The 25,256-nt window shown below is 31.4% G+C and overlaps 2 protein-coding genes across 2 annotated transcripts in view; both read left to right on the top strand.

Annotated features, from left to right (window-relative positions):
- wry (delta and Notch-like EGF repeat containing weary) overlaps nt 1-14,897 on the top strand; it is a 103,718-nt gene extending 88,821 nt beyond the window's left edge. The window contains exons 11-13 of the mRNA XM_077438443.1: nt 2,038-2,140; nt 2,232-2,413; nt 14,632-14,897. Coding sequence (XP_077294569.1) covers nt 2,038-2,140; nt 2,232-2,413; nt 14,632-14,847 — 501 coding nt within the window. The 3' untranslated portion in view covers nt 14,848-14,897. The remainder of the gene's footprint in view (nt 1-2,037; nt 2,141-2,231; nt 2,414-14,631) is intronic.
- Nucleotides 1-25,256, top strand: part of LOC143912339 (uncharacterized) — a 976,232-nt gene that overhangs the window by 326,850 nt on the left and 624,126 nt on the right. The gene's annotated exons all lie outside the window — the stretch shown is intronic.

The following is a 25,256-nucleotide window of genomic DNA, read 5'->3' as shown; positions in this document are numbered from 1 at the left end:
TCCATGTGACTATTAATCATTCGATTGACATCAACTGTCCGAGTGAGAGGATAGTTCACTTATAATAGTCAACAATGAATCGACGTAGTTTAATGTGTACATACTAGACAGAAAAGATTAAACAGTTTATTGATGATTTAAGAATCTTTTCATTATTCATTTGTATTTTTTTAATTAGTAGAATTGAAGTGAATAAATAGTGATATAGTGAAAAATACGAAATTCACATAAAATACCATATCCACAAATTTTTAAATATCACTCATTAGATTATACCAAAATAGAATATTAACTCATTAAGGAGCGCTCAAATTTTCCGAAAACTCTATCAAAGTTCGCTTTTTTTTTTCGGAAGGTAGCGGTAAAAGATTATATTTATATATTTTGATTTCGTAAATATCAATTAAATTCTAAGCCTTTATATCAATTAAATTTAAAATTGAAATATAGCTTATTAATTATAGTTGTCTTCGACCATGTAAATGATCATGTCAGTATTTATCGAATTATAATGATCGCTATATTCAATTTTTCTATAAAATTTGTATATATTTTTTCGTAATAAACGATATCAATTCGTAATATATATTTGTTCGTAATAAACGAAAGATTCAATTTGAAACGTACGTACGTACATATGTATGCTACACGAGATATATACATAGAATATACATATAGGCAATATATAATATTGTATTATATATAGTGAACCAGTGAAATCAGTGATAATAATATATGTATGGTGGTATTTATGATATCTACATATGGTTGGAAGTTTGAAACTAAATCTTTAAAATAATACTTTTTTTTTGGAGGATTGGAGGATTTAAAAACACGCTGTATGACGGCTTTTGAATGAAATCTTTGAAAGTTGTTTACGGCTCGGCCCATAATGAGTTAATAAATTTCTACAATCTGAACTTACCACTTTAGAAAAGAATACTTATTGTAATAGAGAATTAAAAATAAAAAAAGTTCTTCAAATCGAAAGTCACTCAGACGGTATAAAAATGATAATTAAATAAAAATTAATCTTTGAAATTTACGTCTGTACATATGTATGTAGGTATCGCGTCATGAGACGTCTTGCTGAGCTACGGGCGACTGGTTTCTGAAAACCCGGGTTTTCAAAACCCAACGAATCCGGGTCGGTTCCGAGTCCAAAATCAAAATCAAAAACTTTTAACCGGATTTTAAATTCAAATTTAATTTATTTTTTTATTTTGTTTTACTGTACAATTTTGGAAAAATATTATAGAAGGTAATAAAAAACATACAAAAAACATATAATAAACAAATACAAATATAATATAATATACAGTATATCATAATGCAAAAATATAGGCAAAATTATACTAAATTTAAATTTCTTTGTTCCATTGTTCGCAGTTATCTCAGAACTCACAAGTCGTAAAATCAAGTTCCCGAACAAATAAGGTCATATATGAATCATGTACACGCAGAATCTATAAGTATGACATACATATTTGGATATTTTCAATGTATCAACTGAAAATCATTTTGAATCTTTACGTTAGTACTCGAAATTTTAAATACCTGGATCCGGCGGGTTTTGAAGCCCGGATCCCGAATCCGGGTTTTAAGTCATTACCGGGCCGGGTCGAGTCCAGAAACCCTACGGGTGACAGATACACACACACACACACACACACACACACACACACACACACACACATTTCATTCATCATTTCGAACGGGCTCGATTGTGGTCGAGTAATGCGCGCACTTTTTATGACGATTAATATTATGTGCACGCGTGCCTATAAATTACCTTACACTATATATAACATATGTATAACTTTATTTTAATTCGTGTATCAATTTATTTCCAAAACCACCCGTTGAAAACAACGGGCAGAACACTAGTAATATATAAATTGAATACACCAGTTGCGTCACTGTAAAGTTTCCTATTTATTTTTAATTTCCAACCTCTGCGGAAAAATAAGTATTTGAAGACAAAATAAATTGTTTTATTGTAGAATGAATGTTCTAATAAAAATTCATTGTCAACAGACTTGTAACACAAATCCCTGCGCTAACGGAGGGACATGCTGGAGCAGCGTAGACTCATTCTATTGCGCCTGCCGTCCAGGATATACAGGCAAGACATGTGAAGGTATGTTCATTTACATTAAAATGCACAGTAGTGGCTTTTAAAATAAGTTGAACAAAATGCCAAACATCCTAACTACATTGGTTTGTTGCAGAGGACTTTGTCATGGAGTCGGTGGGAGAAGCGACGGGCCCTCAGACGGAAACGGATGTTGCGGATGGTGCAGGGGGTGTCAGAGAAGTTAGAATACCCATGACTTTGTATCATGACAGATTGCACAACGTTTATATGGCAGCCGGCACTATGGGAGCTGCTATTGCCATCGTCGGAATAGTGGTTAGTCGTTTTAAATATTTTTAAATTACATAAGTCAAAATTAAAACGAACTTTTAACAGTATAAGATTTTTTTTCCATATCATAGCATTGAATTGAATGCACTGAAAGTTCATGTTTCATTTTGAAGGGAAATGACATATTTTAAAGAAGTACAAAACAAATCAACGTGCTGTTGTTTGATACTTTTTCTCTGAATCAGGTGAATAGGTGAAGCTGTTGTATAACAGATTACTGATTCCACAACTTTGTAAAGGCTAGCAATAGTTTCTATTAGGGTATACTTGCATAGATACAATTATTTTTGTTTTTACTGGAGGCTTTGAAAAAAATAAAGTTGTAAAAACTTCAGCATTTCTTCGAAATTTTAATTAATTAATTTATTTGGAAAATTTACAGTTTATTACGCTACATAGATTTATAGTAAAAAAACATAATTATTTTAAGTAAACCATTAAAAATTTTCGCATATAGGTAAAAAAAGAAAAGCTTAAACATTTGAAATAATAATAGAGTAAGATAATTAGAGAAAACAAAAAGAAAAAAAATAGAAATAACAGTATAATAAAAATATCAAAATAATAAGAATAATAAAACGATAACAACATGATAAAAATTATGAAATAATAAAAAATAATATAATATATAACAAAAAACAAAAAGACAAAATAAATACATCAAAATAAAAATTCATAATCACAAGCATATGGAAATAAGGAACATGGAAAGTACACAGAATAAAATATAGCAATGTAATAAAAATCGGATAAATTGTAAAACGTAAATTGTATTGGCAATTCATGAGTACGTAGTGATAGATGTGTAGATATCCATAAGCATAAATATCAGCAGTTATGTGTATATGTATATAAATACACACATATGTACTTGCATCCATAGAAGTGATACGGAATTACCGAGCAAACCATCATTCGTGATACCAATTGAATTATAATAAAATTAATAAAGCGAAATATATATTTATTTGGCAAGTATTTGTTCATAATATAATAATAAACAATGATAATCAATGATTTAGATGACAATTGACGATAGAATTGAAAATAAAGTGCGTTTAGAAATATAAGAAAGAACCAATAATTAATAATGAAAATAAAAGCCATAATATACATATATGTAGGTAGAATTGATAGATTGCGTAAAGATAGAAGTATAAGCTTACATGCATAGGTAAACATAGACATATGTATATAAATGAACATGCATTAGTAATTATAAATAAAGATATAGAATTACACTGTTCGACACGAAAAATGTTTCAGAGACGAGATATGACTTTTCTTATAGATCTATGCCCAGTGAACACGAATCTGGTAATAAAAAGTGTTGATTCGCTCGAGATTCGGAGATATATGTGTTTTTTAAATCGCGCGATTTTTCTATATCTTGGTGTTGTTCGGTCGATTTCTCAAAATATGTTAATTTTCTGTTCTAAATGAATATTGAAATCTACAGTCGGGTATTTTATCTTTCATTTGAAGTACTTTTCAGCTTTCAAGTCTCTCTAAGTAGTCGTTCAGTTCAAATCAAAAGTCAAAATAACGTATTTTCACTTGGGATTTTTTCCCACTGTTAATACTATATTATATTGAGTATTTTCTATTGAAACATGTTTATTAAGATAGTGTTCTGGCCACACTATTTTTTGATTTCGTTTAAAAGGGTTAATTGGATGTGTGGTGAATTTTAAACCGGTAAAATTGTGAGGAAAAATTTCGTATTAGTAGAGCACAAATTTGTGTTGTGTGCGCTACATCATTGTACGCTGTATGCAATGTGCGTCATTGTATACAACGATATAGTGGTCACAAACTTTTTTCAATGTGTTTTTAAATAATTTTGTAATGAAATAATTAGAATTAATTGATCGTTTATGTAGATTTTGGTATTATCAACACCAACACCTATATCGTTAACCGTGAGATTCTTGTGCTTTCGGGTAGTCGCAACAAAGTTTTCTTTAATATATCTGTTGATGAAGCTCACTACAAGTAGTTTATCCAAAGTGTGGGTGGGTACTCTTGTGATATAATTAATTTGTGATTTTGGAATATTACAATTTACAGCTTTGGAGATCGAGTCAAAAATATTGAAGACGTTTTGAAGGGATTCCTTTTATTTCCACATTATTGATTTATTTTTTTTTCGATTCATTGGCTCCGATTTAATTTTTTTCGATTCAATGGATTCATCCCCGCGGGGGCGTAGCCGCATGGGGCCCCGAAGGGTGCGCAGGGGGGCGCAAAGGGGTGAAGCCCTAAACAGCAATAGCTAAGGGGGGCGCAGAGGGGCAAAGCCCTAGAAAGCAAAGGCTCAGGGTGGCACCGAGGGCGAAGCCCTAGAAGGCAAAAAAAATTTTTTTTTTGGTGTTTTTTTAATTTTTTTTTTTGATTTTTTTTTATTTTTTTTTTATTTTTATTTTTTTTAATAAAATGTTTATTAGATTAGTCATGTTTAAGCGGTTTATATTATAAATACTGAGCGAAGCCGGGTAATGCAGGTTGTATTTTATAAGTACGAATTAAAAATAGCACTACAGGAACAAACTTTGTTGACAGATTTTTTTAAGACCATTTAGGTACTTTTAATTAAATATTATTTATGGAAGAGCTAATACCGGTGCGAATGGGTCATCGATCGACAACGATCGACGGCGAACTGTTTTTTGATGTATAGGAAAAAAATATGTGTACGTATGTATAATATTATATTTAAGATGTAAATACTACATATGTATCTATCACTCTGCGAGACTAATCGCAGAATTTAGGCTTCCGGTATAAAAACTCGACCTGTACTTACCGCATTAGGTAGTTTCATTTAAGTTGCGAAAAGCCTCATATTAAAAAGTAGTTTTTGCTTGAGTAAGAGCATGGTACGGTCACTTTAAACATGCTACATCCGCTAGAAGACTATCCAATTTGGTTTGGAGCTTCGCTCCAGCTTTGTGTTCGTCCGTTCGCAATTATTCATTCCTTTTGTTAACCCCTCTGCGGTCTCCACTCGGCAAAAAGAGGTGCAAATACGCAAACTTAACCGCACCTCCCCCCCCCCCCTTTAAACCTTTTCGTGTTCTGCTTAAGCGTGCGTCATGTAGGTTTACCACCTTCAACCTCATCCCTCTCACTACACAAAGATTCTCCCCGCTATGGATAAAAAGTTTTGTTCATGTGTATTTAATCACATTGAAATTATTTTTGGATATTAATTCATTCAAACTGGGATAGGGGATCGATGGGATAGGGCGCATTTGGGGGAAATTTAAAATGCATTATCTTTCAAAATAGGAAAGGTATAAATAGGTAGATTTAACATTCTTTGTCATGATTGTAATATTAGACAAGTAATATCATTTAACAAGCATTTTTTAAAACTTTTACATTAAGTGGCCGGCACCCTTTTGGGAAACTGGGCACCAAAAAACCGGTCAACGAAAATTGCAGATATCGACAATCGCGGTCATCAGAACATGTCCAATAAGAACAGTGACAAAACAGAACAGCGAAAAACAGATCATAACAATTCAGAACGAGTTAAAAAATAAAACATTTATTTTTGTTGTGTCTCAATATGTCGTATCAATTATCAATCTAATATATAATTTCGAAAGAGACTTTGTATGTATGTATGTATGTGTGTTTGTTTGGGTCGTAGATTCTGTGATGTTCAATTTAGTAAAAAAACAAATGAATATTCAAATAAATTTAAATAAAATAAAACTATTCAAATAAATTTAATAAAATGTTTACTATTAGATTGTTTATTTATAAGCCGGGTAAAAACACTAGTTAAATATATTAACATTTACTAATACATATGTACATATGTACTATGTCGGTCTCCGTGACGAGACAGAATGTTAAATTACAGAAAACGCAAATATCGAAAGGCAAACATCGAAAATCGAAAGATCTTAAGTCGAAAGATAAAAAAATGGTGCATGGTAAACGGTACATACTCACGTACATACTCACTTAAATTGCGTGAGCAGGATACAACAGGAACAAGAGGAACAGGCTTTTAGGCTCCAGTAGTAATGTGCGCGCGCAGAATACGGAAGGAAAATTATTGACCTGTATGAGCATTTGATAATAATAATCGTTGGCAAGCTACATACATATCTCATTTTAATTCATCTAATGCTAGGGTGACTTTTGGTCTTTCTAGATAAATTTCACTGCTACAAAAGAATTCGCTAACTAATTACATAAAATGTCGCTAACTAATAACATAAAAATGCCAGAATATCGGAACAACTTGAAGAACAGTCTTCTGAAAGAACTGAAGAGCAGCTCTCTGAAAGGAACGAAGACCTACCACTGGAAAGGATCGAAAAGCAGCCCTGTAGAAAAACTGATAAGAACCCCTTTGGAAAAAATAATGAGAAGAATCCTAAAACGTCTGAAGAACAAACTCCTGAAAGAACTGAAGAACAGTTTTCTGAAAAAGAAAATGAGGAAGAAAGCAAAGGTGAAAATGATACTGTAATGGCTCTTAATGATTATCCTATGGATTTAGCATTGTGGTCAGAGCATACATATGTATATCTGAAAAAATGGTTCATTTTTTTGACCAACCCATGTGACTTTATCTATGTATTTGAGGAATATAAGAAGGTTACAAAACAAAATTCGATATTGAACAGTATAGACAGATTCTGAAATACTTATAACTAGATGTAGGATAGTCACAGTGCTATCCATTGTTCGGCAAACCTTTAACAATGCATTTACAACCTTTGAACAATACGCGGCCCCCTCAGGCTCCGGTGACTACTTATAACTATGTATGACAGCATTTTCGGTTGTCAGATTTTGTTCAATTTTTTTTTTATTACTTAAAATCACTATCAGTATTATACTCTTGGAATATCAAGAAAATAAAAATAATTTAAAAGGTCAAAAAAAAAAAATATTGTTTTAAAAAAAATAGTACTTCCGGTTAACGAATTATGACCAAAACCTTATCAGCTCTAAGTTAGTACATAAAGAATAGAACTATATATTTTCAGCTTGATACGTTGAGGGGTGTGGACAGAGTAGTGGGCACAACATTTTTGACCTTTCAAAGAGGAAAAAATCCCACTTCCGGTTAATAAAAGGTAGTGATTTTTTTATTGTCATTACATTGATACAAGAATTATACTTGAAATTGAAAAAATCGAACAAGAGTAAACTGCCACTTATGGTTGACGGATACTTACCAAATTTTAGAAATCACTTGTTATTAAGCTTAAAATTCTAGATATGAAATTTCAGTTGAATAAACTAAACAGTTTCTGAGAAAAACATAAAAAATCTCGATTCTCGAGAGTAAAAGTACTTCTTCCGGTTTAGATAAAAATATTTAAAATATATAAGATTATAAGTATTATTATTTCTATTACGTGTAAAAAAACTTCAGTCCGATTCAGTCAGCGGTTTGGGAGATAATTGAATTCAAAAACTTAAAAAAAGTGGACACCTATAAGGGGAGGTACCATTTCCGGTCAACCTAAAAATTGGAAAAAAATTTAAGTCGTGTCGATAAAAATTTCAGTAACGGATACTAAGTTTCAGTTTGATATGACTAAAGGTGTTCAAAAAATCTCCAAAATACACAGACACACAGACACACAAACACACAGCCACATAGACACACACATTTTTTCTAGATTATTAAAACGTGATCAGTAATCGATTCTGAGTTCGAATTTTCGCATGATCACAAAACTTCATCTATTGTTACTACGTATTATACATACATAGATAAAGTAATAAAAGTAGAGAATACAGAGAGAAACCGAACATATTATAGAAATATCTCTGAATCAAATTTTAATTGTGTAAAAGCAAACAATCCTATTCAGGTGCGTTATATTAGTTTGATTTTCTTCCAAAGTTGTATGTTAAAGTTGTTGTTCTTATTAAAATTAGTACGTCCGTATTTTAAAAACCTATGAGAAAAATGGAGGCAAAAAAATTGTCAGTTTATTTCGATTAATATGAGACTGCATTATTAACTACATTGTGAGATAAATTGTTACAGCGCATCAATGCTACAAATAAATCATTACAAAATATGCAGCACAATTTGTTGTTGAGAACATGATTGATAAAATCGCTTTCAGAATTTATTCAAAATACGAGAAATGAATTCAGTGAAATTGAAAAAGATGCTAACATTCTTACTGAAAATCATAAATACAAGGACACTTATACACATTATAATCTTCAAATACTTCTTCTTGTTCTTCTTCTTGATCTTCTTCTTGATCTCCCTCTTCTTCTTCTTCTTCATTCTGGGTGTAAGTAAATTGCGCAAAAAGTTATGTATCGTATGTCTCCTCGTTGATATCAAACGAATCCTCTACTGTTGGTGATTCAACATTAGAACACGACCAGCCTTGACAATTTGTACATGCGAGAGAACAAAATAGTCCAAGTTTTTTGCAACCACATTTAGCAATGCATCCCTTTTTACAGTTGCAAAAAATAGTGTTTAGCAGTTTTTCCGGCGCAGGTGGGAGTAAAGTCTGAATTGGTTCTAATGTATTGTTGACCAACTTCCAGCCCCAGTCTTTTGGGTCTAGCTGATAACCAAGCCACACTTGAACTTGGTAATATACCCGAAAAAGATGTTGATGAGCAGCAGCTGAGGTTGGAGGAAGACAAGCTAATTGCACTTGTTTTTTATTTCGAGTGTTTTTAACGAAACATCCATATCGATACTTATCTAAGCAGGTAGTTTTTTTAGGAGCTCCGTACATAGAAAGAAGAAAGCGAATTCCGTTGGTGATAACTAGTCACCGGAGCCTGAGGGGGCCGTGTATTGTTCAAAGGTTGTAAATGCATTGTTAAAGGTTTGCCGAACAATGGATAGCACTGTTACTATCCTACCTCTAGTGATAACTTCTTGTGGAGTTGAATTATTGAACTAAATCTTGTTTTTCAAACATTTTAAAAACTGTTGTTTTACCTCTCCTGTAAAATGCAGATTTTTCAGTTGGAGTTCGAGCAGTGAGTAATACGAGTAAGTCTACATCTTCACCAGCAACAATAGTTGTATTTGTCAAATTGAATTGCTCCATTGCTGTTTCAATAATCAGTACATCTGCATCATTATTAGCTTATTTAACCAAATATATTTTCAGCAGTAAGCTTTTCTTTCAACATTAAAATGAACCGAGACTCGTTGTGAGTATTTGCAAGAAATTTCTGTTGACTGGTAGGAACTGTCATCAAATAAAATATCAGAAGATGAAGATGTTGCTAAAGTTCGACGACGTTGTTCTGCAGCTTTAATATTTCTCGTGCAATTATTATAGCCATCAAATACGACAGTAACTCTGAGACCAAAATGTCGACGTACATACTGAACATATTTATCTAAAATAACGTTGAATGTTTCTTCGCTATCCCACTCAACGCAGTGTAGTAAGTATCCTCCGTCAATGATGTACGTCGTATTAGTGTTGTTAATATCAATATTTACCTTTTGAAAACAATCGTAAATAGCAGACTTCTGTGTTTTACGCATCCCGATGTCATCAAACAAAGATAAAGGGTAGGAAGCCAATTCATATTCAAAATATTTCTCTATTTCATCTTGAAATGCTGCAGTAATACTCATGCTTTGGAATATACGTGGCGTACTAATGCATATTATGACGACAACTTTTACAACTTTTTGAATCGTTATACCTCAGAAACGGTGGCTCTTAGGAAAAAAAGTATTGATACATCTTTTATAGGTAATTTTATGATCTACAATTTTTGTCTGAAGTAATTTTATGATAAAATTTACCGTTTTGCTGAAAATCGCGAAAAACCAATATTTTTGACCTTTGACCTCAGGTAAATTTTTTTCCAGGTATCAGAATGATGACGAGTTTTGACATGTCATTAATAATTATGTTTTGAACAATTTTACTCACTTTCAGCTTGTTGTGAATGTATGTACCTTCACGCTTATTTTTTGGTCTAATTTGACCGGACTATACATATGTATCTACATTTCACATTTGAAAAAAAAGTCACTTTATAATTAGTGGAGGGGGGGGGGGGGGGCTCTAAATGACGTTGCGCCTGTGGCCTCCGAAGCGCTTAATCCGCCACTGTGTATGAAGACAAATTTTAGGCCTTTAGTGTAACTACACTCATTTGGAAGTACGGCAGCTAACTGGACATATTGAGATACGAAAAAAAAATAGCCTGTTCTGAATTGACATGATCTGTTATTCAGGGAATCGGGAAAACACAGATAAAAATCTTTTCCTGTATTTATCAGTTTTAAAATATGTTCTAAATTCAGATTTATTTCAATGTAATAACAAATTGTTTATGCGGTGAGTAATTAATCTCTGCTTTTCAATCGAATATCTAGTTTCCAAAAATTTTAATTGATAAATATCCAAAAACAGTCCTCTCATTTTGAATTAGCAGGCAAAGTTCTATGCCTGCAACCAAGCGATCTATCGGTCAAAATGTTTTATAATTGTATATAGATTTTAACGTATATATTATGCATAGTAAATTTGCTAAATTAGGTATATTTCTAGAAGAGAAATATAAAAAAATGTTGCGGGTCATAAGCTACTAGTGCTTCCAATCCCGGAAGGTTACTTCAGCACCGGGATTGCGGTGCTGGGAATTTCCGATCCCGGGATCCCGTTGCTAGCACCGGGATTTCAAATGTATAAGAAAAAAAAGTTCAATTGCATGTTTTCATATTTAAAAAACGTTCAATTGCATTTTGCAAACTCTCCCGATGTTTCACGCTAAAAATACTCGCATATTGGCGTACTAATTTTGAGAGTTTGGCTACATTCTTTAAATTTTCGCTTCGCATCCATAAATTTCTATGATTAAATAAAACACATCCGAAAATGTAATAAAATAAAGTAAAATACATCGCTTTGATTTGTTTTCTACAAATACATAGTTGAAATAATCCACCCAATATAAAAAAACTCCAATTACATTTACTTTATGTAAAAAATTCGGATGTGACCAACCTACGACTTTATCTATGTATTTGAGGAATATAAGAAGTATAAAAAACAAAATTCGATAATCGAACATATGTATGTACATACACGTTCACACATACCGGCTATGAGCATTTTCAATACAAATTGAACACAAATGTAGGAAAACTTACACAGACTAAAGTTCTACTTCAGTCCGATTTGATGAGTGGTTTGGGAGATAATTTAAATCAAAAACTATTTCAAAACTATACCATTTCGTGGAAAGGCAAACCGGCGTCGAAACGGGTGGCAAACAAATGGACTATGACTGTCATTGCTCATCCCACCATTGTTCATTATATAATATTGCTTTATGTTTTTTACATATTATTTTTGTGAAAATAATATTTTTAAAGAAATTTCTGCCATCACCGTAATATCTGTATTCAGACTAGTTTCAGCACCGGGATTCACGGTGCCAGAAAACACCGGGATCCCGGGATTGGAAGCTTTATAAGTTACCGATCACTGATACATTATGATTACTGATGTTTGAAGAAAAAAAAATCTATGTCAAATTTGATATAGCCAGGGGGAAGCGGTAGGCTCTATACAGTTTTGGCGTGTTTGTTGAGCTGATTTATAGTCTGGTGAGGTTGTAATTATATTATGCGGCGGATAGAGTGCAATTAACCGGCTCCCGGCCATATTGAGTGAGAGGGCCGCTCTCGCCGACACCTCACTAAGTCTCTAGGGCGAGAGAGGACCTAAGAGGGCGATTTACGGAGGCGGTTTCTACGACACAATGATATATCGGGTGCTCGTCTACAACGTCTGAACAAAGGTACTCAAGTACACTCTATTGGTTTACGTGTGTCGCTGCAGAGCATTTCTCCGTTTATGTTTTCTTAGATATTCAACGGTTGATTGTGTATGTGTATATGTGTGTGTGTGTTTGTGTGTGTGTGTGTGTTTGTATGTGTGTGTGTGTGTGTGTGTGTGTGTGTGTGTGTGTGTGTGTGCGTGTGTGTGTAATCAGTAGTCACCGGAGTCTGAGGGGGCCGTGTATTGTTCAAAGGTTGTAAATGCATTGTTAAAGGTTTGCCGAACAATGGATAGCACTGTGACTATCCTACCTCTAGTAATCAGCCCTCAGAACCTATGGAATCAGGACAAATGATTTTTTGGGTAACATACTAATGATTGAAAGCATCACTATATACATATGTACTAGGTTTTATACAAAAACCGACTGAAGAAAAAACCGGTTGCCGGTTTTACATAGATACTCCAATAAAACGGATTTTCGGTTTTAGATACTACCCCAATAAAACCGATTTTCGGTTTTTCTCTAATATTTATAAAACAAAATCGATTTTAACTATTAAATAAAGGTATTTCATCCATTTTAAACATCTCCATTGAATAATATGGTGCTTGTCTTTTTGCATTAAGAGGGCTGGAAAGCAGCGCCTTGTCCATACAAACGTACTATACTTCTCCCTACCTCAATTATGGCACTAGAGAAATTATTTTTTAATATGCTATGGATATCCACCATTGGGGTGCATCTATCGTTTTATTTTTTTAAATTAATTATTTTTTATAGGAGCTAGGAGCCGCCAAACATCTATAAAATCGCTTCTTTTTTACACCCACGAAAAGAGTCTAGCGTGGTTATTTAACGGTCGATTTTTAAAAAAATACGCCAATAGATGCACAGAAAATATCTTTCTCATACGGATGATGAAATTTTTTTAAAAATTGATCCAGTTTTGGAGGAGAAAATAGTAGAATATGAACCCTCGATTTTGTCAATTTAAAACACGTTTTATCTGGTCAAAGCGCAACTGTCACATTCACTCAATATATATTGATATATATTTTTGCATTCAATCAATATACATGTTACACCGAATCCGTGAAATTGTCTATTACACGCATTCGGCAAGAGGATGCGTGGAAAATGCAAGCACGTTGCCCAGTTCGCGGATTCGGCAAATTCTTTGCCGAATGCGTGAACTGGACAGCGTGTTATATTATAATCAAGTGTCAAAGTGACAGCTGAATAAGGATGTTTAATTTAGTTTAATTTACATATTATTATGTATAATATGACTACATACATATGTTTCGATGATCTCATATAACTTATACATAAATTAATGCTATTTTTATACATTTTGATCAATATTTTATCAGTCGGAATTTTATACCTTGTGAAGAATCAGTATTATATTATAAATATTTAATTTCATTACACATGTCCCAGAACATAGCTCTAGGCTTCACCGACCAGACCAATTGTACATATGAAAATGTGTGCGACTAAGAAATCACCCGGTGTGAAACGCTGTATCTAACTGCATACGTTTGTCCGGAGTCCAGAGATGCATTTGTCTTGAGGACCAAAACAGCCCTGCATGTATCCCATTAATTATTTATTATTAATGGGATACATGCAGGTATTGTATTGTATTGTAATGATATTACTTTGGAAAAAATATGATTTATTAAATATATTTTGAATTGACATACGACGGGCTGAAAACCAGACTGGTACAAGTGACATTTTAAAAAAAATCTGGTTTATGTGCTAAAATAATAAATAGTATATGTATATGAAATGCTATTATTTTAGCACTTAAACTAGCTTTTTTAAAAAATGTCACTTGTACCATCTGGTTTTCAGCCCGTCGTATGTACTTACTTATAACTTATCAATATATTCAAATACTACTTTAAAATATAATTCATTTGCACTGTTTTGCATTAAATAAATACTTAAAGAATTAATGATAAAAAGTAAAGGTCATTTTTTTCCCGAATCCGCGAACTGGGCAACGTGCTTGCATTTTTCACGCATTCGGCAATTCTCTTGCCGAATGCGTGTAATAGACAATTTCACGGATTCGGTGTAACATATACATACACTCAATATATATATATCGAAGAAAGGAACGGTAACAAAATTAAGGTTTCGGGTGTACAGCCCTCTTAATATTCTATCTTAAAAGTAATATTATTTACATTAAAATATCTTGAAATTTTGACGGAAAACCTTGGTTGTTTTGTAAGGTAGATTCAGATTGCGATTTAGATTCTGATTCCGGTTCCAGTTTCGGTTTCGGTTCCAATTCCGGTTCTAGTTCCGATTTTGATTCCTATTCCAATTTAGGTTTCGGTTCGGTTATAAATATTACTTATGTAAGTACCTACCCTAACATGTTATTTTTTTATTTTGTATAGGTGACTGCTTGCCATTGCCGTGTTAACAAGACGTACCAAAGATGGTTGTCGCGGGTGTCAGGTAAAAGAAGGGCCCCCGAACCGGGGCCCCCGCATCATTGGCTGTCGGAAAAGCAGCCTCCAGCTGCAACTCGTCCACTTCCTCCGTTGGAGACTCATGATATGTATTACACACTTGACTTCAGTGATAGCCAAAGCTCACCTCTTATACAGTAGGTACATCTTAGTGTGATGTAAAACCATTAACTTACTCGTACATACTCCGTAAAACAAAAATACATTTCATTCGATATGCAATATATTATAGAACATACATATGTACATACATATGAAACCACATTTATAAGATTTTTACATGGATTTTCTCCGAATATGTAATGACCATCTGACATTTAACAAAGTTTCATTTGGTGTTGGAGTTTTTTCCGCTGTGAGCGAATGGAAGATCATAATCATACATAGTTCAGTTGGTGAATGTAAAACGTGCACTTATGTATAACTCGTATGTTTTAAAAAAAATAATTTTAATTTAAATTGTTTCTTTTGCCTTTTAAAGTGATGCATTTTAATTTGTAGCCTGATCTATTATATTTTTCTTAGCATTCTGGGTGATCAAAATTAAAAGAAAATAGTTATGCTAAAATATGTGAGATGAATATTTTAGGAAATTTTAAGTAGTGCGACAGTTTTATTTTTTTTTTAATAAAAGAAGTGATAAAAATGTGTGCATATTTATATTTAAAAGATATTAAAAAAAATTAAATTTTATAGTTAATTATATAGAACATAATGTGAATACTTAATACAGTGAGAATAAGAAATCGACGGAAAAAATAACAAAATCAACACTTCAAGTAAAATTGAAATTATAGTAAGTATGATATGCAACTCGAAAGTGACGTAAAAAAAGACTTGTGACGTAATATATACTTGTAAATTGAAATATAGGTATTTGTAATCCCCATAATGAATTTAAAATTTTTAGCTTTTTATATTTTCTTATAGCTAAAAAATACAATCTTTTCATTAAATTACTTGTCTTTAGATCTTAATAGAGCGAAATTTTGCAAATAATTAATTAATTAAAAAAAAACGAGAAAATCCCTTTTCCCTTCTGTCCAATGAGAGTAAAAATATTTACATATTACTTACGTGTGAACGCTATCATGTTTCTAGTACTTTACATATTTCTAGTAAATAGCTATAAAATTTAACTAGTGTTCAAATATTAAATTCAACTTAACTGTGTCCATATTAATTTAATTTAATAAAATTTCCATATTTCGCAAATCGTTCTTCCCAATATGTTTATAAAGAGAATTTTAATATACATATGTATGTAAACTAATAAACATGAATATTTTTTGTATAAAGAACTTGTATGTAAGATTATATTATGTGTGGACAATTATTAATCATCAATGTTTAGGGGCTAATTTATAAATTGCAGGGTTTAACGCTACACATATTTTTAAATATACATACATACACGTATAAATTATGATAATAAAGAAGGAAAAGCTTAAAAAGACATTTAATATGAAAACATACATATGTTGTTGCTCAAATAGCTATTTTAGCTGGCGTAATTTAGTAAACATCTGACGTTTGAAATCTCCATATGCGAGTATGTATTATATTATTATTAAACATAAAAAGTCTGTCGAGTAACAACTTGCGGTATTTTACGTGTTTTCTGACTAACTTTTGCACTCAGACATCAGAGAATCTCATCCTGATATTTTTTTAGTGAATAAATGTATGTATAATATGTAATGTCCTATATTCACATTGAAAATAATATAATAGAACTATGTTGAAATATTAAATATATGTTTAATGCACATTTATGTCATGCACGGTGAAGTTCGTTTGAATAAATAAATGAGTTTATGTATAGTTGTAAACATTAAATGTAAGTTAACAGTTAAAACGTCACATTCAAAACCCATTCAATTAAGAACGTATTTTAATTTTGTATATGTTTTAATTTATTTATAAAATGATAATGTTTGTTCTTCATAAAACGTTGGATAAACATAAAAATCTTACCTTATTTTAAATTTAGTTCCCATTAATATTAAGAAATTTAGATCATACATGACTGAATGGATGTATATATAGAAAATAGAAAAAATGTTATCTGTACATACATATTACCTATATTATCATACTGTGTATAAAAATATGACACAAATTTACCGATGATTATTTTCTAATGAAAAATTTAACAAAATTAAATGAATAAATACTGTCACAATTTAATTATTTTACTAATGCAATTTTTATGAAGTAGATTTTGGAACAAATCGAACGAATCAGTTGATTTTGTTGTACTAGTACATAATTGTATAGTCTATTCTTCTGTTCGAGTTATGAAGCTTTCAAATGAATTTATTAAAACATATTTAAAACGATTTTGTACGAAAAGCAAAATGTATAATGCGTGTGTAACGAATAAATCCCTAGTGAATTTGCGTAAATAAAAGCACATATTTTGAGGTAAAGAAAATTTGTTCTTTATAACCGAAGGAGGTAGTAGTGATAGTCATTTTGAACGATCATGTTTATGTTTCGAAGTGGAACTGTTAGGGCTTCAATGTATAGAAAGTTTTAAGGTGTAATTATCATGAGATCAACAGCTTTTGCGAGTATCCTTGTATAGTAGAAACCTTTAACGTTATTATTATAATCAATTTGTTTATTACTACATATGTATTTGTATGTTTCGCCGAATATGTGAATGAGCATAATGCATACATGGTTATGTGTGCCAAAAACACAGATCAGGCAGTTATTTTGGCAAATATAGAAAATCGGTTGTGACTTCGGTAAAAATTTGCCATACGTATGAATTATGCTCATTTTCAAATTCAGCACTGCGTAGGTATATATTTTGTATATCTATATATACTTCTTTTATGTCATTCTATGTCAATTTATTGAATATAAATTGGTGAAAAATGTATTTGCTAATTTCGTTGTATTATATATGTATGTAAATATATAATATATAAAATACACATACGTATATATTTATATGTACATATATACTATATACATACATATTGATGTTTTTAGTAATTTTAGTTTTCAATCTTATCACATAGCACTAGTCTAAAGAGACTAATAAGTTTTAATTTTTTAACAATTTAATTGCAACCTGTCTCATATAATTTTATATATTCTATGTGTATGTATGTGACAATTTTTGTGCCAAATAATAATTATTTTCCAATTCCACACTCTACAATTTATGCTGATTATACAACAAAAATGTTCCAAAAAATAAAACAATCGATGTAAAATATATAATCTTTTATTTATTATCAACCTTATCATATATATATATATATATATAAAGACGCTAATCTGTGTGTGTGGGTGTGTGTGTGTGTATGGATGTGTGTGTATGTGTGTGTGTCCTAACGCTCGCCGAACATAATGAATGAATCGATAAAAATCGATAAATTCATTTTTCGACAAGACAACCTTGCCGCGACTCGAACCAGTCATCTCAAAATAGCCTCATATAGGTCTAAGCTGAGCTAATGGTCACGAACATCACGCCAAATCCAATTCTTTATTTCGCCTTTTTTTTAAAACATTAATTGAAATATTCCTTCTTGCCATATAAAAATACTTAATTACAATAATTTTTTTTAGCGAGGTTTTGAACCATATTTTTTTTTCATATAAAACAATTAAATATATATTTGTAATGGCGCACCGAAATCTCAGCGCAAACCAACTTAGCGCCAACCTTTCGGCGCAGACAACTCAGCGCAATGACAACGGCGGATGACAATTCAGCGCATGGACTATTCAGCGCAAAATCAATTTTTTCAATAAATTTCAAATGCGTTTCCAAAAATAATTACTGTATTGAAATTGTCGGTCATAGCTACATGATAATTTCATAAATGCAAATAAATTTATTTGATACTATTTGTGCCTTGAAATTTTAGTGCTCTTTGTGCCTTGAAACTTGAAACAGACATGTATGTATTTTTTAGATTTTGTGCACAATTATTACAATTTATACACAGAATAAATACAGATGATTATTGAGACATCTATAGATTTAGATTTTGTTCATAATTTTTACAAATTATACATAAGATTTTTTGTGACAACAGGATGACAAATTTATTTGCCAATTTGAGGAACCGTTTCAACAATGATCAGATAAAATTAGCAAACTCTGATAGAGAAATGATTGATTTGGAGTCACAAAACCCCCAAATCTAACCAGCAGTTTTGGCGGATCGAACCAGTGATCGCATGGTGCTAAATCTATACGCTACCATTAAGGTGGCTGAACACCAGAGCCTTGTCAATAAAAACGTATTAGACTTCTCCCTTCCTCAATTATGGCACTAGAGAAATTATTTTTTAATATGCTATGGATATCCACCATAGGCATGTTTAATTTTTTATTATTTTTTGTTAGTTATTTTTTATAGGAGCCAGGACCATAGATCTAGAATATACTACATATGGCATTGCAACAAATTTCGTTGGAGATCTTTTCGCCACTAACTGAGGGGTGCGGGGGGTTTAACTAGCGGGGGGAAGTTGGGGAAAAAAATACGACGCAGCGGTCGGCGTTTTTTTCACTTCCCCCCGCCAGTTAAGCCCCCCGCACCCCTCAGTTAGTGACAAAAAGATGAAAAGATATCCGCATATCTATCGACAAGATCTCTGCAATCGACCTTTCCTACTTAGAAGCTACTAACCTACTGAGAGAAAAGTGTGCATGCGCCATGTATTTTGCATGCGCCAAAAGGGAGACTAGTATAAACCGTGAGGGTGAATCTATGTATTATACATCTATGGCTAGGACCCACCAAACATCTAGCACCAGACTAAACACCAAAGTCTAGCGTGCTAATTTAATGGTTTATTTTTAAAAAAAATACGAAAATTGAAACCCAGAAAATATCTTTTTCATACTGATGATGATGCGCACCAAATTGTCGTAACGCATACATTATTTCTCCAGTTTGGTGTGTATGTACATACATACATATATGCACGTGGCAGTTTTATACAAAGTTCCAAAATAAAACAATGTGCTATGTAATGTAATTATTGAATTTATTAAAATATATTTTCATTATGTTTGCGGAGAAAATGAAAATAAAATACTACAAAAATTATTTTCTATATTAGTGAAATATTAACATTTTTAAAAATACAGGAAAAGATTATAGTAAATTCCCCGGAACGGAAAAATTATTTTAAATTAATATTTACGATTTTTTCTTTTTTAATATTGTTTACAGGTACAAACAGAAGGCAAATATATTTTTTTTGTTTACTTTTATATTTGTTAAAACCATTAGCAATAAAAGAGGGAGGTATATTTCCCAGTGATTTTTCCTTGTTGCAGTTTTGAAAAATAAAAATGCATTTACAGATAAAAACAAACATATTGAACATAAAATAATAAATTAAAATAAAATGAAACATACATTATAAAAATAAAAAATTATACACATATAAACAAAACAATTGTAAAAATGGGAATAAAAAAAAACCTACAGATATGAAATTTAAAACATACATATATATGTATATCAAACATATTCAGATATCAAAGATCTTTCTCGGACCGGTAAATTTTTAGGTATACGCCCTATATAATATCTGCTCTAGTCTATGTCTAATACTCTATACTATAGAGTATAGAGTCTATAGACTATGCGGAGTCCATTATAATATCTGACGAGAAGTATCTACATTATACATATGTATGTGTACATATGTATATACATTCATACATACAGTCAATAATATGTTGTCCAAAAGTACTGCTATTGCTATTGTATTCATTATCTGTATATATTATGTATATATGTACATATAATACCTTTGTACATATGTATGTATGTAGAATAGAATTTGGAAACAATTGAAAATTGTAATTTTCAATTGTTTCAATGTATGTATGTATGTATCTTAGATCTATTTTAATAGCTACTGATCTACTGAAGTAGAGGTTGTGATTTTTCGACTTTTTTTGATTAATTTTCTCGGAATATTTGAATCTCGAGATTTGAGAATCTTATTTTCTCGAAATATTTGAATCTCGAGAATTTCTTTTTTGTTTCGAATCTCAAGAATTCTCGAGATTCTCGAAAATTCTCGAGAAAGTATATATATATATTTTTTTAATATAGTGAATTGATTTTTTTAGCATATAAAATCGAAAACATCAAAAGGACACAAACACTACATACATATATATGTATGTAGAAAGATATAGAGAGATACAATAGAACATTGAATAGAAAAGAAAGTAAAAAAATATATTATAAAAGAAGGCACGAATAGAAAAAAAATATAAAACAAAATTAATTTAAAATAGTAAAAATAACAATATGTAACAAAGAATTTTATAAAATTCAAATGTTTCGCCACCCGGCTTTGCCCGTGTTTTTGTGACCGGACAAATAATAAAAATACTGAACATCTATGCATATTAAAATACTGAATATACATTGATTAATATATAAGGAGCAAATACACGAATAAATAAATAATAAATCAAAAATCTTTGTTTTATGTGTGTTGCAGTGGGGATTGTCAGTGAAAATATATTTTCACTAGCGTTTCAGTGATATCATAACCGAATACTTTCCCACTTGTGACTAATACCTACATGCACATATATGTAACTTTGGTGCGATTTCATTGTGACATGTGTATATGTATGTACTTATATGATGACCGGATAATAACTTACCGGACAAATAATAAAAAATACTGACCATCTATACATACTACAATACTTCACAAAATTATTAGAGTTAACAAGTATACAAATCAGTCAGTTTATTGAACAGAAACATATAGTGATAAATTTAAAATATTCTCGATATTTTCGAGATTCTAATAAACGATTTCTCGAGATACGAGAATCTCGAATTTTCACAATAAAATATTCTCGAGAAACGAGAATCAATATTTCTCGAGAATTCTTGAGAAATCTCGAGACGAGATTTCTCGATCACAACCTCTATACCAGTGGTTCTCAAGTGCGGCCACTAGTGGACCAGCGACTTAATAGTAAATAATACTAATATTTAAAAAAAATTAAATATATTTTAAAAACTACAAAAAAGTAACTTTACAATAATATTATAGAAACCTTGCTCATCATGGACAAACTAAAATTATAGCGAAAAGCCTTGTGACAGAAGTTGAAAATAACAATTTATCTTCTGTTAGTGATTTCATAGATAAGACGACAGAAACAACAAATTAAAATTAAAACTTAAAATAATAGAGTGTCTTAAATCTCTGAATCTGGAACTTGATAAAAGGTTCGAAGAATTGAATATTTTTAAAACTGTTTCTTTTGTATCTTCCCCTTTTATTATGATGACAAATGAAAATTTCATAGTACTACAAAATAGATCTAAATTCATAGTACTAAAAAAATCATTTTCAGTATTGAGATTAATTAACTGGGCTAACGTAAAATATGCATTATTAGAAATTAGTCATGATCAAGTACTTAATAACCATTTTAATAATATTTCGGTTCAAAAATTTTGGTCGGAAATATATGTACGTTGACAATGAAACAAACCAATGTAAAGATTTGGCAACAATTGCATTATTAATATTGTCTATTTTTCCCACTACCGTATATTGCGAAAGATCATTCAGTGTAATGTACTTTATTAAAAACAAATTTAGAAACCATCTGACAGACGCAAATTTAGAAGCAGCAATGCGGCTTGCATTGGAAGAAAGGAGTATTAAGCAATTTCCATTTGCATTATTATTAAATAAATAGATACCAAAATGTAAAAAAAAAAATATTTTATGAATATATTGATCCACTTTTTTTGTAACTTTTATTTATTTGATTAAATTTGGTGCGGCCACCAGACATTTCCATGGGACCATTATTATCACCTGTGCGGCCACGGTAAAATATCGCCTGAGAACCACTGCTCTATACTGAAGTACATAGCCTGCTCGTGATTCGTTTTAAAATTTTGCATGCGTTACTCCGAGAAAATCCGAATTTGGAATACAGCGAGTAAATTACTCGCTGTATTCCAAATTCGGATTTTCTCGCTGCAGTCCAAATTCATTTCACTCACATCGTGGTACTGATGGGCTGAAATAAGAAAAAGAGGAGTTCGAATTTATAGAGACGGAAAGTATGTAGTCATTTAAATTCGACCAGAGATTCTTTAATATTTTAGGCTAGTCATTAAGTGAAAAAAAAACTATAAAATATTTTTTTTCATTAAAATATTACAATATCTTAATTTTTTAACTGATATTTTGTGGTCTTGAGTTTTTTCTATAACATTAATTTTCAAAAATAAAATGAAATTACTATATGATATTGCAATTACAGCATATGTATATAAGTAAATTTTATATCGTATGGTCTCTTAGACACCATTCTAAATATACTAAAAAGGTCCACATACCACTGGTTAGGAACACATGGGTTAAACAGACCCATTTTCCATTTTGCAGTTGGCGCGTGTCGCGTAATTAAGTTTGAGCGCTCCAGAGATGGGAGACAGACGAGGAGAGCTGGGAGGATGATGGGGGTGGGTTTGCACCCCGTGCGTGGTCAGCAGAGCCCCAGAGGATCCCGGGTCCCGATGCCCCCTTCATTACCCCGAGATAATTGTGTGCGTAGACGTGGTCCGCGTTCGCAATGGCCACCCCACAAAGAATACGTCCGCGTTTGTATGCAGCGTGTTCCCTCGCCTAATATAATATTGCAAGCTGAATTTTCATAAAGTTGGCCTCTAATGGAGGAAAAGCTGCGACGCCATATTCCATCGGATTTATATTTAATTTGGACCCGGTGGCAATTTTTCCGTGATTTAGCTTTTCGAAAGATTTCGAAATAATTGCCGGCGACATTTGTTGGTTTCGTTGCTACGTAGAGAAATACTTTTTTTCATATTTCAGTGGGATTTCGTCAAAGTACTTAAATACTGAATACAAATGCCAATTTTAACGAATCTATTCAAAAGTATCAATCGGTCTGTGCATGTTGCTCACCCCATAAAAATATACTAAATATAATCTCTATTTTTCTACACTAGTTCTTTATATGTATTTATATCGATGTATGTACTTAGCTCTATTCAATGAAATTATTGCAAATTATCAAACTTGAATTACTGATTACAGTAATGGCATTGCAATTTTTAACATTCTTTATGGTTATCTAAAATGTATAATAATTGAATGCATAGTTTCACAATATTAAAAATATTTACCATGTTTTATAAAATGATTTATACAGTTCTACCACTTTGGTACTGTTCTCAATATGAAAATTCAGTATTCAGCTAAAACTTCAAGATTCATCTTTGAATTGTCTCATAATTTATTTATTTATTTATTTATTTATTCTAAAAAGACCATTGTGGCATAACAGGAATTCCTAAAGCGCCACAATGGTCAAAAAATATAACACAAAAACAAAATAACAATTAAACATAAACATAAATACATCCATACATAAACATAAAAAAAAACATAATAATAACATAATAATAGTGGCATTAAAAAAAACGATCGGAAGAGTGTGTATAAAAACCCAAATTTTGTCAGACGAAAAATCGAAAGCAACCTTATATGAGGCTTCTAAAAAGAATGCTAGCCCAAACTCTATGATATACAATACATGCATATGTACATACATATATACATATATTTGATATGTGAAGGATATCAGATACATAAAATAACCTCACGTATTCGGAAATTAAGGGACTTTTAATCAAATTTATGAAAGAAAACATATGTATACTGTATAACATTAATAAATATGTATACATACATATATATGTGCCCATATAAAAAGAAGACAAATTCAATGTTTCAGTTACATTTATCAATTTTATTTGATTCACCTATTATTAGTATTTTTATATTACTGTTATTGGATGGCAGGGATTGTATAATAAGTTGTATATACTCGTAAATATGTATGTACGAGTATATACAACTTGCTCCAGTATATAAATTCGCCGCCAAGATGTAAATTGAATCTTTACAGCATATTAAGACGGCCACCAAGATGTGGTAATTATGGTGATCAGTTCGGATAAATGGCCCACTTGAGGTTTGGTATAACCTGTGCCTATTACCAACGATACCGCAAGTATTAAAAGCTATCCCTTTATCACCAGCAAAAAACTGTTGTATATATGTATATATGTACATATGTACATATTATATCTATTATATATAAATATATAAAAATCAATTTTTGTCTGTTTGTCTGTCACGTATGCGTTCCTATATTCGATTGATTGCGATGAAACTTACAAGAGTGATTGTGTGCATGTACGCGATGGTTTCTGTATAAAAAAATCCCCGAAAACGGGAACGGAAACAGGAAAAACGGGAATGACTGGCATTGCATGGCAAATAATTTCAAATCAGTTCGCAACCTACGTTGCTAGGATAAAATAAACAAACAATTGAATAATTGAAAAAGTATTCGCCGGCTTATATTGTTTTTACTTTACGTTACGTACGTAGTAACAATAGATTTCATCTATTGTTACTGCGTACATAGATAAAGTAAAAAGGTAATTCTAGTCACTTCGTAACTTTCATCC

This window comes from Arctopsyche grandis, chromosome 1 (genome assembly GCF_051622035.1).
Source record: "Arctopsyche grandis isolate Sample6627 chromosome 1, ASM5162203v2, whole genome shotgun sequence".
In the NCBI taxonomy this organism is placed as follows: domain Eukaryota; kingdom Metazoa; phylum Arthropoda; class Insecta; order Trichoptera; family Hydropsychidae; genus Arctopsyche; species Arctopsyche grandis.
Note: the sequence above shows the minus strand (reverse complement) of the source record. Positions and strands in the feature narration are given on the sequence as shown.